Source organism: Magallana gigas, chromosome 10 (assembly GCF_963853765.1).
Source record: "Magallana gigas chromosome 10, xbMagGiga1.1, whole genome shotgun sequence".
Lineage (NCBI taxonomy): Eukaryota > Metazoa > Mollusca > Bivalvia > Ostreida > Ostreidae > Magallana > Magallana gigas.
The window spans coordinates 1,897,754-1,912,559 of record NC_088862.1 but is presented as its reverse complement, the minus strand read 5'-3'; the positions used below and the strand labels follow the sequence as shown (position 1 = coordinate 1,912,559).

The following is a 14,806-nucleotide window of genomic DNA, read 5'->3' as shown; positions in this document are numbered from 1 at the left end:
TTCTAAAGTCACATTTAAAGAAGAAGGATAAAATCCAAAAGATGGGTGATCTAATGAGCAACAATGCCATTTCAGTTTACAAAACAATATTATTGATTATATTTTTTCTATTAAAATAAATATTACAATCGATGGCCATTAACGACGATAATAGTAATAGAGGAAGTTTTTTTCTTTTGATAGGCGGCTGTCGATGACATTAGGACCACGGCTAATTTCGATAAACCTGAGGGGTTATTTGACGGTTTGTTGCAGACCATGGTGTGCGGGGTAAGTCACTGTCATCGCCGAAAGCACGGAGAAGTAACTTACTCTTAACAACAGCTCCGTCATTCAGGCGACTAAAGGGAAACTGAGAAATAACTTCCATTTGGCTGATTGGCATAGCGCTGTCATTCTGGCAGTTAAAATGTGATTGAAAAATAAGATACAGTTGACCAAAATATGAATTCCAGATGACCTAATTATAAATGACATGTGACTGAAAGATAAATGGCAGCTGATTGCCGAAAGAGGAACTTAAAGAGACTCAAAGATGAGTTAAATGTGATTAAAAGATACAAATATGGCTAACAAGTAAATAAAAGATGATAAACAGGAGACTGAAAGATAAGTTTTTAAAGACAGAAAGATTAATGACAAGAGACTAAAACGCAACTTACCAGTGACCTAAAGATATGTTTGAACTGCGTTTTGCATAAGAATTTACGACTTACGACCATATTTATGAATGTTTATTAAACACAATCTAATAAATATTTTATTTTTAAATATTTTAATATATGTAAAAATAATTATCAAAATCAAAATAATTATTAATTATTATTTATTTATTATTAAATTGGTTTGATATAGAGTTTGTTCATTAAAGACCGTTCTAAGAGAATGAAAATGTTTACGACTTTGTCGTAAGTTCTTTTTTAAAACGTAGTCCAGGTTACCGAAAGGTAAATCTAAGTGAAATGAAAGATAAATTACGTGATTTCAAGATACATATACTAGTAACTTAAAGGTTACTGAAGACAACCTACAGGTGCCGGGAAGATAAAAAACTGGTGACCGAAAAATAAATCTTAGGGGGCTGAAATATAAATGACATGTGACTGTAAGATACCTGAAACTTAAGGTGACTAAAAGATAAACTACAGAGACATTCTTCTACCTTTCAAGATATATCGGTTAACATTGAGTAGATTAAATAATAGAGCTTTATCCTGTGTTCAAATTTCTTGTTTCTATATCATACTTCATTATAAAAAAGAGCCCGTTTTTGATTGCTAAATAAAGTAGTATTACTTATAAAAAAGATAATATAGAAAACAAGTTCCATAGAAAACAAGTTCCATTTTAAGAATGATTTCGATAAAAATCAATAGTGAACTTTGTACATAATTTCATATAAAACATGTCACAATCTATAGACATCGAATCAGTGTTATCCTTGATTTCCGTAATTAAAATTAACAGAGAACATTTCTTAAATATTCCTTTTTGTGTTTGAAAAAGAAACACATTTAGTAAAATGCCAACTGCTATAAACTGGAGAGCTATAGTTAGAATTCGTATTTTAAAGACCAAGATTGGATGGAGGGAAAAAGCCAGACGTATGTTGCTGTACGCCTCCGATATTAACTTCCACCAAGCCGGAGACGGCAGGGTAAGCATTGGTGTGGTCGTTTAGTAAACATAAAATTGTATATATGTCAGTTTTGCTTAGTTTTAAACCGGATTTGTCATAAAAAATATTAAATATTAATATGTTGAATATATAGCGGGCGGGTGGCTGGCAAAAGGGCAATACTGTACAAGTTAAAACAGCTTTTTAAAGTTCAATGTTATATAAGTTTTTTCCCCTGAAAAAATTGTTTTTACTTCTTGATTTCATACATTTATATGACAGCTGGCAGGAATTCTAGAACCAAATGACGGAACATGTCACCTTAATGGTGATGGGTATTATACCGAGGCTGAGGTCCAGGTAAACTTTTCTATTTGTGTTCTAATATTAAACAACTGCAAAAATATGTTTTCCTTTATTTGATATCTTTATAACAAATTTTTCTTTACTTTTCAACTCAAACCAAATCTTCACATGAAACAGGACTACCCTTCAATTGGTCAAATAATTCAGAAGGCCAAAGAAAACAACATTAACATTATTTTTGTAATTGGTGGAAATTCCTCGGAGTTGAACAATCAACAGGTCCGGAATCTGTTTTATGACAAGTTGGCTACGTTACTGCCTGGGGGGACACCTCGAGCTTCAGAACTGTCAACAGACGCACGCAACATCTTGGATATCGTCAGCGCAAACTATAGGGTAAAGTGATGAACATTAAAATTGATGAAAAAAATTTAGTTCTGTGTGTCATAAGGAAAACTCTTGTATAACATATTGTTTGATATCCCAGGTCTCTTTCCTTCTTTTAGCGTCTAAGAGAGACTGTTAAATTAGTTGTGAATGAAGACAGCGAGGAAATACAGGTGGTAATGTACACAAACTGCCAGACTGGTGGGTAAGTGAGCAAATAAGAAGATTTCATAATACAACTAGTGGGTGACAATAACAGTTTAGTGCTGGCTGAAATAACAGTTTAGCGTTAGACAAAAGAAAAACTTGATAAGTGAACGTAAAAGAATACTTTTTACTTAGTACCATATTGAAATACCCTAATGATAACACTTGTAGGTGACACTGTTAGGTACTGGCTAAAAAAGATTTAAGTACAGGCTAAAATAACGGCTTAGTACTGGTAAAAATAACAATTTTGTGTTGGACTATAGAAGAACAATTTTGATAATGTTGAGTAAGCTGATTGCAATTTTAATATCGTCGAGTGAGATGTTTAACTAACCGTTTGCCGAGTCCCATAGTGGATTCGATTGATGCCAATTTGAGTACCCGCCGTGGAATAGAACCGTTTTAACAAGAGCTTGGACTTTGGGCAGTACGTGATAAACTCCGATTTGATGAAATCAGGGTCTACTTAAGGTTAACTGTCCAGCCATTGACTAATAGATATGCATACATTGAACGCAATGACACTCGTCCGACTTCATCCAGGGATGTATATTTTGCTGAAAGAGCGCCAGTTTCACAGAGTCGGGCAACGGTTTTGAGAGTCTTTGAATATTAATGAGGTTCTCTTAGCGAATAAGAAGAAAGGGGATCAATGTTTGACAGCTTGATTTGATAAGCAAACTAGACAGTCACATCCAACCGAAAGTCCAAGCTCTTTTTAAAACGGTTCTAATGAAAATTAATAACGTTGAAGGAATTAAGATATTGTAAATGACTTTGATGTTACAATAGTAATTCAAAAGTGGTTATAACTGACAGTTGACTAAAAAGTTATTATGAAAACTGTTTTGCACAAGGATTGTAACCCCTTTCTTATTGTATACAAATATGCCATTTCTATTACAGTCGACTTAAAGACCAGACTAATGTATGTTCAGGACTAACCACGGAAAAATCGGTAAGACGGTGTATGGTCCAGTGTTTAACAACCCTTTTATAAGTGTTGGTATTAATAACATTTGAAACCATTAGTTATTAGGTTATATTTTTTTAAATGTACAATATTTTTTCAATCTTATATCAAATCGATGAAACACTTTTTATGTTGTTTTGACGGATAGCTTAAGCTCATTAACTTGCACAGAGTTAATAACGAAATATTTAAACATTTTAAAAATGTCTTATTTTTGTCGCCATGACTATAACATCTTTTATTTGGAGGGTTGGATATTGCGGGGGGGGGGGGGGGGGTAATCTCACAACGTCGAACAAAATTTAACGATCCTCTTAGCTTAGATTTGGTTCCTATTTACGTTTTAGGCTACTTTTTACCCTTACATTATATCTACCTTTAACACTTGTCCGGAGAAAAGAAATGTGACGTTCACCATTTTCCCCGAGGGCCTGGAGGAACGTGTTCAGGTGGACATAGAACACGTGTGTGACTGTGACTGCCAGCTCCAACCAGAGGCTGTAAGTTCAGTTTGAAGCAGTCATGTGCAAACTCATATAAATATGGAATTATTTTTGTATTTATGTGTAATTGTCCTGGTAAGTGGCCACGTAATTTCATTAGTGGCATTTTAGGGATAATTTTAATAAATATAAGACAAATTCCTGTTTGTACGCTCGTGGGGATGTAAATTCATGGGCAATGGTTACAAAAGAAAGCCACGAACATTGGTCCCCACGAACAACAGTGATTCCAATGTACACAAAAACTTTGTAATATTGGTTTATATCTGATCTACTGACTATTTGAAAGTCATTAAGCAAAGCTTTATATGAACTAGAAAGTAGATGTTTCTGTGAAATTGACGCTTAAAGGATTAACATCGCTATTCAGTAAGCCTAACTTAAAGGTTTCGAAATGAAAATACTTTACATACTAGAAGTTATATCATTAATTTCATTTTAAGTACATATACATTCTTGTTTTAAAAGACTAAACGACACATTTATGTATAAAAAATAATCAATGTATTTTTTTAAACAATGCATTAGAAACTGATGATATAAGTATAGAGACCTATGTTTATCAAGTCTTAGTGAGAATAAAAAAAGTCCTTCATTACTTATCACCAAAGTTTCAAGTTCCTCAAACTGTTTTAAATTTGTGGACTACAGAAAACTATACATGTAGTACATTTTTAATAGCAAACCAATGCTTATTAAAACTTGAAAAATAATTTTGATAGAATATAAATATTTAGACGTTTACAATGAAGTATAAATGTAATCAATTTCTGACATGTCCACGATACCATCTCCTTGTTAAACATATATATATCGTACAACATGATAAAAGCAAACCCGCTTATAATGAATTGACACTTACATGGAAGGAATTCCCGGGAACTATATTACATGTTAAAAGCTTCACGGATATTACGAATTACCCTTAGCAAAGCAAAATTGTCGGTTCCGGACACCTCGTTATAATCGTGTTTACTCGACTTACTAGGGATGTCAACGAGTACTCGACTACCGTCGATAGTCACAACGACCATCGACTAAAATTTTCGTAGTTGGTTACTCGTAATAAGGTGAATAGAATTTAAAAATTAATATTTTTCTTAACACAACAGTTTTTGGGCTACGAATGTAAACAACAAATCTAGACATATTTTATTTGTAAGTTACAATCTTTTCAATTAGTGTCTCTGGTGTATTTTTGAAGCGGCTAATAATTAATCTCTTTTGATTTACATAGGCAGACATTAACATGTACTTGTGAAAAATTTGTGTTTTAACTAATCAGTTATCAATTGGATTAGATGTTTGGATAATAAAAAAATAATCATAATGTTCTTAGGCGTTTGTTTTAATAATCATTAATTTTTGATTACTGATTAGACAAGGACAATTATCTAATTAACAAGGAACAGATTACATTTAAACTGCCTAAGATGATAAGGATCTTAATAATGTGTAAGTGTCACTAGAATAATAAAAGTAAAAGCCAGGACATTTTTTAACGGACATGTAAATAAAATACTGTTCAATTTTTTTTTAAATAAAATACGTTTAGTATATATCATCATATTTTTTAAAATTGTTTTTTACGTAACAGTAGCATCATTTAATTTGAAACCTGAATCACAATTTCAAATAAATCATTGAGTACTCGACTATAGCTCGACTAATGCTCGACTATAGCTCGACTAATGCGCCCCGATTAATAGATTAAGTTAACTGAGTTAAACTGACATCCCTAGTACTTACATTTGAAAAACATGAACGTTTGAGGACAGCATCATTATCTGACCTTTTTTCTCCTTTTCAACAGGAACCAGACAGCGAGAAATGTAGTTATAACGGGACCTACGAGTGCGGTATCTGTAACTGTAATCCTGGTTGGATAGGTGACCAGTGTGAGTGTGACGACAGGGGCACAGCCGAGGAGGCCTGTGGCACGTCCAATGGGTCAGTCAAATACAAGTTATTGTAAACTAACATTTAGTCACGTGCAAAGAATATTTGCGAGTTTCGCGAGAACCTTTTCATTGCGAATATGTCCTGCCGTGACCAAATTCAGAAATGCCTGGGTTATTTTGTCCAAAAGGCCTACATCTTGTTCGCAAAAATAGGTTGCCATGAACCAATACCGATCTCTGGTTAATTGAAAAACAAAGTTTTTATTGTATCAAAATCAAGCATGATAACGTCAAACATTCATGTATTCTGATGTTATATCCTTAAAAATTGTGAAAAGGACTCATAAAAAATATGCACATTATATTTGTCTATTCAGCCATCTATAGAGTGTATTTTTATTTTCTTAATGCCGTTTCTTGACGTGCTTAAGGTAGCTCCATACTCGTAAAATTCTCTGAGGAAAGTTGAAAAACCGAACTGATTTCGACTTAATAGACTTAAATGTCATCAATTGTTAGAAAAAATATACATGTCATCACACTTTTTGAGATCCCAGATAAACATAAACTAAAGCATATTTTAGCATTAGAAAAATGTATTTTTTTTCTGTTAAAAGTAAAATCTTGTAGGCAGAAATTTGTTTTTCTTGTTTAATTTTAATGTCAACTTTATCAGACAACTAATATTACAAAAATATTTTAAAATTAATCGTTGGAATAAGAAAAACTATAGCATTTAGACATACAACTGAGAGAAAAGTCAGAAAAAGAGTTATTTCCCCTTTGCATAGATAAAATATATAAAGATTTGGAAATTTAGTATAAAATTAAGTGCGAAAATATCTTTAACCTACCAATAATTCTAATTACATCCATGTGATTATATTCACATAAAATAAATAAAACTATCTTGCACAATTTTTAAAGAATTCAAAGTTTTACAAAAAAGTGTGACGTCACAGAACACTGGATCTACTTTAATATGGATATTTTTTATTGTTTTACGAATAGCAAAATTGTAACAATTGCTTAGTTACACGCGAGTTAAACAGCACAAATGGCTTTGGTATACTTATAACCAGATCTTTTTGTACACAGCATTTGCAACAACGCAGGGAACTGCACCTGCCGGAAGTGTGAATGTTTTGATGGATACAGTGGTGACAAGTGTGAATGTAATGATAAAAATTGTAGGAGCTACGAACGGATGCTTTGTGGAGGTTTGGTGATTCACATGTCTTTTTAAAATTAATGCCATTTCTTGCAATGATTTCATTTGAGAATTCTGATATACTCAACTAAATATATTTTCCGTTACAATCAGGACCAGATCGTGGTCGATGTGACTGCGGTAAGTGTGTGTGTAACGCCAACTACACGGGAGAGGCCTGTGAATGTGCTGTGTCCACAGCTGACTGTCAAAAGGACAACGGGGTGAGTGAAGTTTCAACCACAGCATATTTTTCAAACACTATTTCAGACGAATAAAAAACCATTCTAAACTAAATGTACACTTGAACATTTTAGGTTTACTTAATGATCGGCATTAGTTTATGTCAACAAGTATTAGTTTCTGAATATGGAGTCAAGACTTTTCATTTGTTGTAGACGATCTGCTCTGGTAATGGGGAATGTGTGTGCAATCGATGCCAGTGTAAAACTGGTTTCCGGGGAAAAACTTGTGACCAATGCACAGTGAGTATCTTTTACAAAACTTTATCAATAGTTTATTAAGGTATCCGATCCATATTAGGACCAAATTTTTCCAACCTTGAATATCCACCATGTATTTTACATATATATTTTGATATTTTTTAAAGCATTTAAGAGTAGAAAAAGATTTACCGAGAGAAATTCTCAAAAATATTATTAACTAAGCAGTAATTAATTAACGAAGATTGCATTAGGGTCTGAGGGGACAAGCACATTTTCAAGATAAAAAAGTAATTACTAGAAATATATAAAAAAAATGCTTTGGTGGAAAGATATATTTTATCACTAAAACTATTAAAAATAAATTTTATACCATGTAGATTTTTTTAAGAATAAAAGCAAACGGGGCAACTCTTCAAAAAAGGAAAAGGTCATTAATTAGGACGCATTCCACATTTACATATTGATACTTAAATTGGAAAATTATGTCCAAGTATACTGAGTGGTTTATACTGAGCTCATACATATATGTTATATAAATATATGTGTAGGTTGTTGTTAATGTTATAAATTGATGAAATATCAATGGCATTCGTTATTATCTTTCTTTCATTTGATTAAAATATCGCAAATGTTACAATTCTGTAAGAGCTCAAGCATATCAATTTTACTTTCAGAGTTGTCCAGGCACCTGTAAAAATAATAAGGACTGTGCTGAGTGTGTAGCATTTGGTACTGGACTGTATAATTCCACCGTCTGTGAGAAGATGTGCACCAATGTCAAAACTGCCCCTTTATTGGAACCTGCAAGTGAGTACATGAAACATGATAAACTGACTTTATATGGGCAGTTTCACTTTCAATATTTTCTTTATTGGAACCTGCAAGTGAATACAAGAAAACTGATTAACTGACTGTATATGGGAAGTTTCACTTTTAATATTTCTCTGTGGGAGGGCCTGCTGAGGTATGTCCAATCCCAATAGTATCTTTTTACAATAAAAAAAAACAATGTTCAAATCAATGGTATTTACTCATGATAATTTAAACCGAAACTGAAAACTGATTTAACTGACGTGATATGGACAGTTTGACTTTTAAAGATTTTTACCCATGATGATATCTCTTTTAGCCCCCGAGGGACAAGTTGTCAATATAACTATCAAGTCCTGCATCACAGAAGACGACCAGAAGTGCATCATCAATTTTAATGTTTGTGAGTATTACATATATTTGATATAAAAAAACATGTTTTTATAACAATCCAAATGATTAGTATAAAATCAAATACAGGTTTGCAAACAAACACACCTGATCCAGTATGGTTACATTAATAGATATAGAATTCTAGTTTTTATTATAAAGTTTAAAGGCATTTATATTTTGCGGTTTTCTTGGTTAGATTTTCAAAGGGGGAACTTTCTTGTCCTTACGTTACAATATGTTTTCGAAGTATTTATTTGTGTAAATATTCTGAAAATATCTTTACTCTAGTTTTACACAGTATTGTGACAGCATAATCTGTTTTTTTTTTATTTCTTTGGAAATTAGTTACAAATTACCACAAAGACATATTTTTACAGAAGGCAGAAATACAATAATTATATTGGCTTTCATTGATTTTTACAGATGATAGTGACAATGGCAAAGAAGTGATCGTTAAGGACACAAGACGTAAGCATTGTGAACTTTTCAATAGTATTTTTAAAAAATATCTTCTACCTGACCAAAATGTATTTTACACACATTTCAAAACGTTTGAGACATACAGGAGAACAGAGACATTAAAAATTGGTTATTTACTAAATGCATTAAACTACCTTTATGATTTGGTCTTGATCAAAGGTGTTTTGATTTAAGTCAAATGTCTTTATGATTCAGTAATTATTATTATAAAAAAATGCTTATAATCATTCAATGATGTCTATGAACCTATGAGCAAGAAGTTGGTACTCACTATCTTTTTTATAAATTGAAGAAAACAGGCCCTTCGGGGGAAAACACTTGAGTTTTATTTGCTTACATCTTGTCGATGTGTGTATATGAAAAGTCATGCTAAGTCAACAAAACAATTTATTTAACTGAATATTGATTAAAGGGTGTCCTCCTGGTTCACCGGATCCGATAAAAATAGGACTAAGTATTTCCGGAGCGATTTTCCTGATAGGACTCTTGTTGTTATTGATCTGGAAATTGCTGACTATGTTGTACGATAGCATGGAGTATTCCAGATTCGAGTCCGAAATCCAAAATCCTGCATGGGAGAGAGTAAGTAAAAGCGTTTCTTGCCTAAGCTTATAGTTGTATGTTTAAATGTAGGTATTATTTTTGCATCTATAATTTTTTTGTCTTGATTTGCTGTACATACAAGTAATGTTAGGAAATCAAAGTAAAAATGCAGTCTTTATGATTTGATGTTACTTAGATAAACAAACAATATTACTGTATTCAAAATAACAAATAATATCTGCAGTTGCTCAATATTTTTATCTTTTATGTATATTTGAAATTGAACATTCAATTAAAATTACAGGATGTTATTTTTTGATTTTTTTCTGCACACACTTAACACTAGAACATTCTTTTACTCATGATAATTAACACGAGCCAACAAATAGAATGAAGTTCACAAAATTTTTTTTTTAAACCAAAATCACTGCTGGAAACGATCCCCATTCCTTTGCAGAGGAATAATTACGATTAATAAAGACAGAAAGTGAAGACAATATTAAGTTATAAGAAATAAGTAATCATTGTGAGCAAATATAAAACGGACAAGCGTTTTCATATTATTTCATTATGGAAAGTTTTGTACAATTACATGTAGATAATGAATCAAAACAGTCAACAGACATTAATAAACGTCCATCTAGGTACTGACGATATATATATATATATATATATATATATATATATATATATATATATATATATATATATTGACTTTAGACTTTTTAATAACAATTCTTTATATTTCTATTACAGTCGGAGAATCCCATTTACAAGGAATGTGTTACAACCGTGCAAAATCCAATGCACGAAACGCAATTCAAAAACGAAAGTTCAGATGAAAAACTGATGCAATGATTGAAGAAAATACAGACACGATCTTATATATATATATATATATATATATATATATATATATATATATATATATATATATATATATAATATACAATTGCACGATCTTATCTATCACCTTGCATCGATATTGAAACAATCGTGCAGTTCAAGTTATGAAGAAGTGACTATAATGTATCCATTCGCACTAAGATGTTTATGCGTATTTTAACCGATTATAAAAGAATGATTTTAACCCCAAAACAATAACACCGTGTTATTCAACGCATGTGGAACAAACGAAACTTAAAAAAAGAAAAAAGGGTAGAAAAAAGAAGTTTGGTGATATTAATCTAGCAGAATACTCAAAAAACATATGGCGCCTAAAGGGACCAATTTGGCTTCAGTGATATATGTTTGTGATGAAAGAGAGAAAATCATTACATTCTTTTTATAAGAACGCAAGTTGCATTGTCATCTGTTCGTATAAAAGTGTGTGTTTGTTTGCTTAAAGTTTTATTGCTATTAAACAGTTTTATCCAAGGGATGAAGATATATATTGGTGCTGATTATATTCGTTACGGAAGAACCAAACCGTGAATTTTACCATTTATATATTAAAACTTTGCTTGTATTAAATCGATGTGAACCTTTTTTTTCGTTTTTATGTTCCTCTTCGGCCAAGCAGTGCAATAGAAGTGTTCAATTGTTTTTTTTTCTTTTCTTTATAATTTGATGTCTTCCGCTGTTTATTTTTAAATGATTGTTTTTTTCTGATTTCGACTTTTGTTCAACGAAATAAATAAATTCTGAATATATAGAAAAGAATAAAGTTTTTTTTATTTTGTTTGATTATACCTTACTGTCTTCATTTTGAAGAATGTGGATTAGTTGACTGTGTTTTTTTTTGTTTTTTTTTTTTACATATATTGCGTGCGTATGTAAGTTGCATATTTCATTACATTAACCATTGCTTAGTATGTTTTAAAAGTTTTAGACAGTGTATGAATGACTTTTGATCATTGATTCGTAATAGCTGGATGATTTTTATCTTGATCTTTTATGATATTGTATTTTATTAAGAAAGTTAATTTTGTGTACCAAGCCCGTGTTGCATAAAAGAATGTGACAAGATGTTTTCACTGGGAATGAATCACAAAACACATCATCTTCATTATCATAATTTATTACACTTGTGATACAGTAATATAAACTTATTTAAAAATCAAAAGTGCCTGTGCACGGCTATTGCTGAACTCTTGTTTTCTTGCCTAACACGTGTGTATAGTCCTAGCAGTCATTTTTTAAATATTTTCTGTATAATTATGCATATGATATATTTTAATAAAATATTTTATCTATCAAGGATAGTAAGCCTGTTTTACTTCTTGTTTCTATTCTTCAAAGATTCATATTTTTAAATTTGATACAGTTTTTGTTTCCAAATTAGTATACTAACATACCACCAGCTAAAATTTACTCAATTTTCCTTGCAAAAAAAAACAAAAAAAAAAAACCAAACAAACAAACGTTGTGAAAAGATGTAAGGTAGTATTCAAAAGAAATTACTGTAGAAGCAGAAATATTCGTTGAGGATTTAATTTCGTTATTTTCGTTGGCAGTATAATTCAACGAAATTAAATCCATGACGAATTTTTAACCAGAGTATTAATGAATACAAAGAGATAAAGATATAACGAAATTAAATGCCAACGTTTAAAAAACACGAAATTTTGACCCAACGAAAATATGTGGTTTTACATTATATCTTTCTGACACTGTTTCAGATGGAAGAAACTAAATTGGTGTATTTCTTATACTCAAAATCGTTTCTCGCTTATAAAAGATTTCTACTTTCTTTTGTGATTTATCTGATTTATCTGATAAAGACATAACATCCTAAATGCTAACTAATAAAAGAAATCCACTCATTAAATATTGACCTTTATAAACAATGTAGTTTATTTTCCAATTTTCATTTAAAATGATATTGGTACTTATTAATTATCAAGATGCATTAATGTTGAATATACATAAAGAGAAACCCATGAACACTTTCTTAAGTATTCCTAATGTGTTCCTAATGTAATAAATATTATCATAATTTAAAAATTCTGAATCAACAAAAAGTATATCTTTTTACACATAATTCGAAAATGTGATGTATTAAGCGCAAATGACAAGGTTATGTACTTTAGGAATGTGACTTCCAATTATATAAAGTAATAGTCACATGACTTAAATAGACAAACATTAATAAGATAGCACAAACAGTTCAAATGTTAACTAGATACAGCTCAGTTTTTTATCACTCATGAGCATGATTCATAACTAATCTAATGTGATATTGTAACTAGATATGCACAGAACAAACACAATGCTAAATATTTTTCAGCCAAACGTGTTGGATTTTATATCATAACTTAAAAAAAACCTCCCAGTGGGTAGAAAAAAGGCTTCACCTCAAGACATTTTACCACAGCTCTTTCAGGAAGTATTCAGGTATGACAGGGGGAAAGTAGCGAAAATTGTCTATCTAAGAAATAGGCTGACACTTCTGTTTACTTAATAACAATTTCCGAACCAATTCATAAAAGGTCAAAATAGTGGCTTGAGTCTTTAAAGACCCGAACTGGAATGTTTAACAATATCCAAGAAGGGGAAGAAACCTTTTATTTATTCGTTGATATGCATTAATGTTCACTCTAAAAAGTTGAAAATCACACATTTTTAGTGGTTGTTGATGAAATAGTCAAAAGAGAGTCTTCTCAGTCCTTGATATGCTGCGAATGAGTGAAATACATCCTAAACAGGAACACTTTGCAAAAACTATATTTTTTTGTACGACCAGTCTAAGAATTCCAAACCAATATATGGGTCAACAATTCAGAATACCTGGTCAATAAGATTGAACACATACATGTACAGTTGAAATCAGTGAGAATAGTCATGGGGGATGGACTGGCATCTAGATATCTGTTATATAAAGCAACAGAATGTAAACTATTGTCAAAACGTAGGGAAAAGTTCCGTTTTATCCAACTTCTCAAAATATACCACAATATGACTCCTAATCACCTATTCAGTATCATCCAGTCTAAAAATAAGTCAAAGTTATAATTGAAACACTAAAGCAGCGCACCCGCTGCGGGAAATCAATTCAAAGAAAATTCTTCCCAGCAAAAAACAGATGGAGTGTATTATTTCAAATTGATTAACTAAAACCCTCATAATATTGTTTTAAAACATATCTTTATATCCGTGGAATTTAAACTTCAAATTTGATTTTTTCAGGAACTAGAATAGGCCAAACTCATCATTCCATATTAGATTACGACTAAAATGTACACATTTTATGTTTCAAAGAAATTAAACAACTCACCTTTTTGTATTTGTGGCAAAGTTGAACGAACTCACCATATTCATTACACTATATTATATATCCTAAAGTTATGATTAATACAATTCTGACATTTTCACAGAGATATATAGTTTGTATACAGACTAACTCAACAACATAATGGTTCAATATTAATGTCAAGTAACGTTAGCCATTTTGTATAAACATTATTTTTGATTTGTTACAAGTTTTTCAATTCTTAATTCCAAATATTCTGGGTTTTTTCCCTTCTTTTTTCTTTATCAATGTATATATGCAGTGTTATTGTACTCTGGAACTTCACTTACCTATTATTTGTAGAATGACGACAGCGAGACTAATATAAGCCCCTTGGCCTGTTTCTCAATTTATTTTGTTTGCATTGTTGCTCAAATGTACATGTACACCTACTAAGTATTGATCTTACTTCCATGATACCAATGTCATGAATACTGTTTAAACTAAAAAAAATAACAATTGTTATATGTAATGTTTATTTGATTTTGTAATTGTTTGATAATAACATATAAACTTATTATCATTAAATGTGTTTAATAAGAAATATAACACGATGGAAACATTCTCTTAAATGCTTGGAGGAATAAATATAAAGTGTACGAGACAGTGCAATTGAAATTTCATATTGCATACTTTCAGTTACTAATTGTGATCATAAAAATAATTAATACGAAAACTGATATTTTATTTAACCTCAAGAAAGTACTAACAACAATATTTAATCTTTATTGTTGAAGTCTATGGGAATATTAGTGAAGTTCTGTTTTCTGAAAAATTAAAAATGCCCCTAATATA

The 14,806-nt window shown here is 31.0% G+C and overlaps 1 protein-coding gene across 1 annotated transcript in view; it reads left to right on the top strand.

The window, feature by feature from the left end:
• The window catches only part of LOC105334284 (integrin beta-3), a 28,351-nt gene extending 16,367 nt beyond the window's left edge, over positions 1-11,984 (top strand). The window contains exons 8-23 of the mRNA XM_034453920.2: positions 184-270; positions 1,574-1,657; positions 1,901-1,978; positions 2,102-2,320; positions 2,431-2,516; positions 3,428-3,479; positions 3,842-3,994; positions 5,811-5,947; positions 6,997-7,118; positions 7,223-7,332; positions 7,507-7,593; positions 8,229-8,361; positions 8,684-8,767; positions 9,181-9,225; positions 9,650-9,819; positions 10,537-11,984. Coding sequence (XP_034309811.2) covers positions 184-270; positions 1,574-1,657; positions 1,901-1,978; positions 2,102-2,320; positions 2,431-2,516; positions 3,428-3,479; positions 3,842-3,994; positions 5,811-5,947; positions 6,997-7,118; positions 7,223-7,332; positions 7,507-7,593; positions 8,229-8,361; positions 8,684-8,767; positions 9,181-9,225; positions 9,650-9,819; positions 10,537-10,638 — 1,749 coding nt within the window. The 3' untranslated portion in view covers positions 10,639-11,984. The remainder of the gene's footprint in view (positions 1-183; positions 271-1,573; positions 1,658-1,900; positions 1,979-2,101; positions 2,321-2,430; positions 2,517-3,427; positions 3,480-3,841; positions 3,995-5,810; positions 5,948-6,996; positions 7,119-7,222; positions 7,333-7,506; positions 7,594-8,228; positions 8,362-8,683; positions 8,768-9,180; positions 9,226-9,649; positions 9,820-10,536) is intronic.
• The last annotated feature ends 2,822 nt before the right edge of the window (positions 11,985-14,806 follow it).